Source organism: Papilio polytes, unplaced genomic scaffold (assembly GCF_000836215.1).
Source record: "Papilio polytes unplaced genomic scaffold, Ppol_1.0 DF821400.1, whole genome shotgun sequence".
In the NCBI taxonomy this organism is placed as follows: domain Eukaryota; kingdom Metazoa; phylum Arthropoda; class Insecta; order Lepidoptera; family Papilionidae; genus Papilio; species Papilio polytes.
The window spans coordinates 5,510,232-5,512,613 of record NW_013527804.1 but is presented as its reverse complement, the minus strand read 5'-3'; the positions used below and the strand labels follow the sequence as shown (position 1 = coordinate 5,512,613).

The following is a 2,382-nucleotide window of genomic DNA, read 5'->3' as shown; positions in this document are numbered from 1 at the left end:
CAACGAGGAGGCGCCCGTGGTTTTTTATATAATCTTATGTTACTAATATTATAAATGCGAAAGCTTAGATGGATGGATGGATGGATGGATGGATGGATGGATGTATGTTTGTTAGCGTTTGTAGCCTAAACGGTTGAACGGATCTCCATGAAATTTGGCATAGATGTAGAGCATAGTCTGAAAGAACACATAGGCTACTTTTTATCCCGGGATAAGATACGGTTCCCGTGGGATTCATTAATTTAGTGTTTTAACGTTTACTCGATCATTCTGCAACGGTTCAACATATCTTAATGAAATTTGGCACAGATGTACAACAAAGTCTTGGAGTATACATGGGATAAAGTTCATCCCCGAGGTGTCCGGTTCCCGAGGGATACGTAGCTTTTTGTTATTTATATAGTTCGTATGTTTTCTAATACCACGCGGACGAAGTCGCGGGCAACAGCTCGTACCATAATATCGGTGCTAAAACCGTTTTTACAAGGCTATATATCTGTGGTTTTAGTCTACACAAGTACAGTCGGGTAATCTGACGGTGACATAAAAGCTAGACGTTAAAAATTACACACATTGAGATGATGCGGTACAATAATCAATAGAATGTTTTTAAATGTGTTTGTACGAAAAACAATACTTTTTTATTTCAACGTTTGTTCTAATCACTGTTACTTAATTAGTTAAATAACTTTGAAAATTACTTAGTTACATTTTGTAACTAACTAAGGTTAAATAAAACTACCTCTTCTTACATTTGTTAGAAGAGGTAAAGTTTTTCTAGTTGCTATGAACAATGCAATTTTTCTGAAAGTGGTACATCGCGGATTTCCACGATTGTACATGGATCTAGAGACTAAAAATGCAGTTTCGCAGTCTTTTGTATGAGCTGTAAAGATTTAGTAAACATAAAAAGGTTTTACAATTAAATTATGAAAACATTGTGTTAAATAACAAAATAACAATAAGTTCCCTAACAAAATATTTGTAACCTCGCTATGTTTTTTTAGGTACGTCCATTATGAAGTAGATAATGCAGATCCTAACATCACGAATAAAACAACAAACGAACCGGCAGCTAAAAATTCACAAAATGGTGAGATCGATTTGTTATATTGGTGTATACAAAATGTACAGTCAGCTCCATAAATGTGTATACATTTAAATAACAAAAATGTGTATAATTCTATTTTAAAATTATGTGTTCAACTATTAATCAATATGTGGTATATGTAATATGTGGTAATATCAATATTCAAAGTTGGATGTATACAGGTTAAGTCTATACATTATTTGGTAACTGATGTAAAAAAAAATCTAAAACTTGATAAATATATATTTTTTTAAAACATAAGGTGGCAAACGAGCAAGCGGCCACCTGAATCCGCCGAAATGGCGAAGCGACCGCTGCACATAAACATCCGCAATAGCGGATGCGTTGCCTACCCTTTATCGACGAAGGAGGAGACGCACATAAACAGGATATTTCCCCTTCCTATGCGTCTCCTCCACCGTCAAATCCACGTTCCCTTCCCATCCTTTTCTTATAAGAAAAAGTGTAAGAAGGAAAAGGGACTAAAGTTGGGCCTCCGGCACAACACTCATCAGTCGAAACGCGGAATTGCTTCCACTTCACGCCTATTTTCTGTGTGGTCGTGGTATTACACCGGGCAAGCCGACCCTGCAGTGCGAAGATGTTAAAGCGGGCACTACCACTGTTAGAACATTATACACATTTATTGCATTTAATATAGTGGAAACTTAACAGTGAAGATAAATAGGTTCTTTTTCGTTAATATTGTGTTTGATTAATATCATTTTTGTGAGTTCTTATGTTAATAAATATATTTCAAATTCCCAGGTGCAAGTTTAGTTCCGAAGCCAGACGGAGTGTTGACTCTGACTCCTCCCCAATGGATACAATGTGATTTAAGATATTTGGATATGACGTTTTTAGGTGAGTCTATAATTCAATTTCTCCTACGTTCAGTTTTCATATTAATTTTAGATTAGTAAGATAAGAGCGTGTGTAACTGACGTGAGCAATATTTGGATTATTCCCAACCGTCACCCCGGTCTGTTCCCACGTGACAATAAAAAGTTTCATCCGTCTTACCTTTTGCGACGAGGGGACAGTTGGAACTTATAATGGTTCCATCTGTCAAATTATTGGTGATAGTGGGACGGATGTAACTTTTTATTCTCACATGGGGACAGAGCGGGATGACAGTTGGGAATAATCCAAATGTTGTTTATAGTCAATTTTACCTAAGTTTAACTTTATATCGCGTTTATTTGTAAGGTTGTTAGAGTTTATTGGTAAGATAGAGAAGCCCGTAGAAGATAGAGCCCGCTTTAACATCTTAGCGCGAATGGGTCGGCTCG

General features: G+C 36.4%; 1 protein-coding gene across 1 annotated transcript in view; it reads left to right on the top strand.

The window, feature by feature from the left end:
• The window catches only part of LOC106108728 (N6-adenosine-methyltransferase 70 kDa subunit), a 13,373-nt gene that overhangs the window by 5,965 nt on the left and 5,026 nt on the right, over positions 1–2,382 (top strand). The window contains exons 7-9 of the mRNA XM_013289989.1: positions 509–527; positions 979–1,093; positions 1,859–1,954. Of these exons, the coding sequence (XP_013145443.1) occupies positions 509–527; positions 979–1,093; positions 1,859–1,954 (230 nt within the window). The remainder of the gene's footprint in view (positions 1–508; positions 528–978; positions 1,094–1,858; positions 1,955–2,382) is intronic.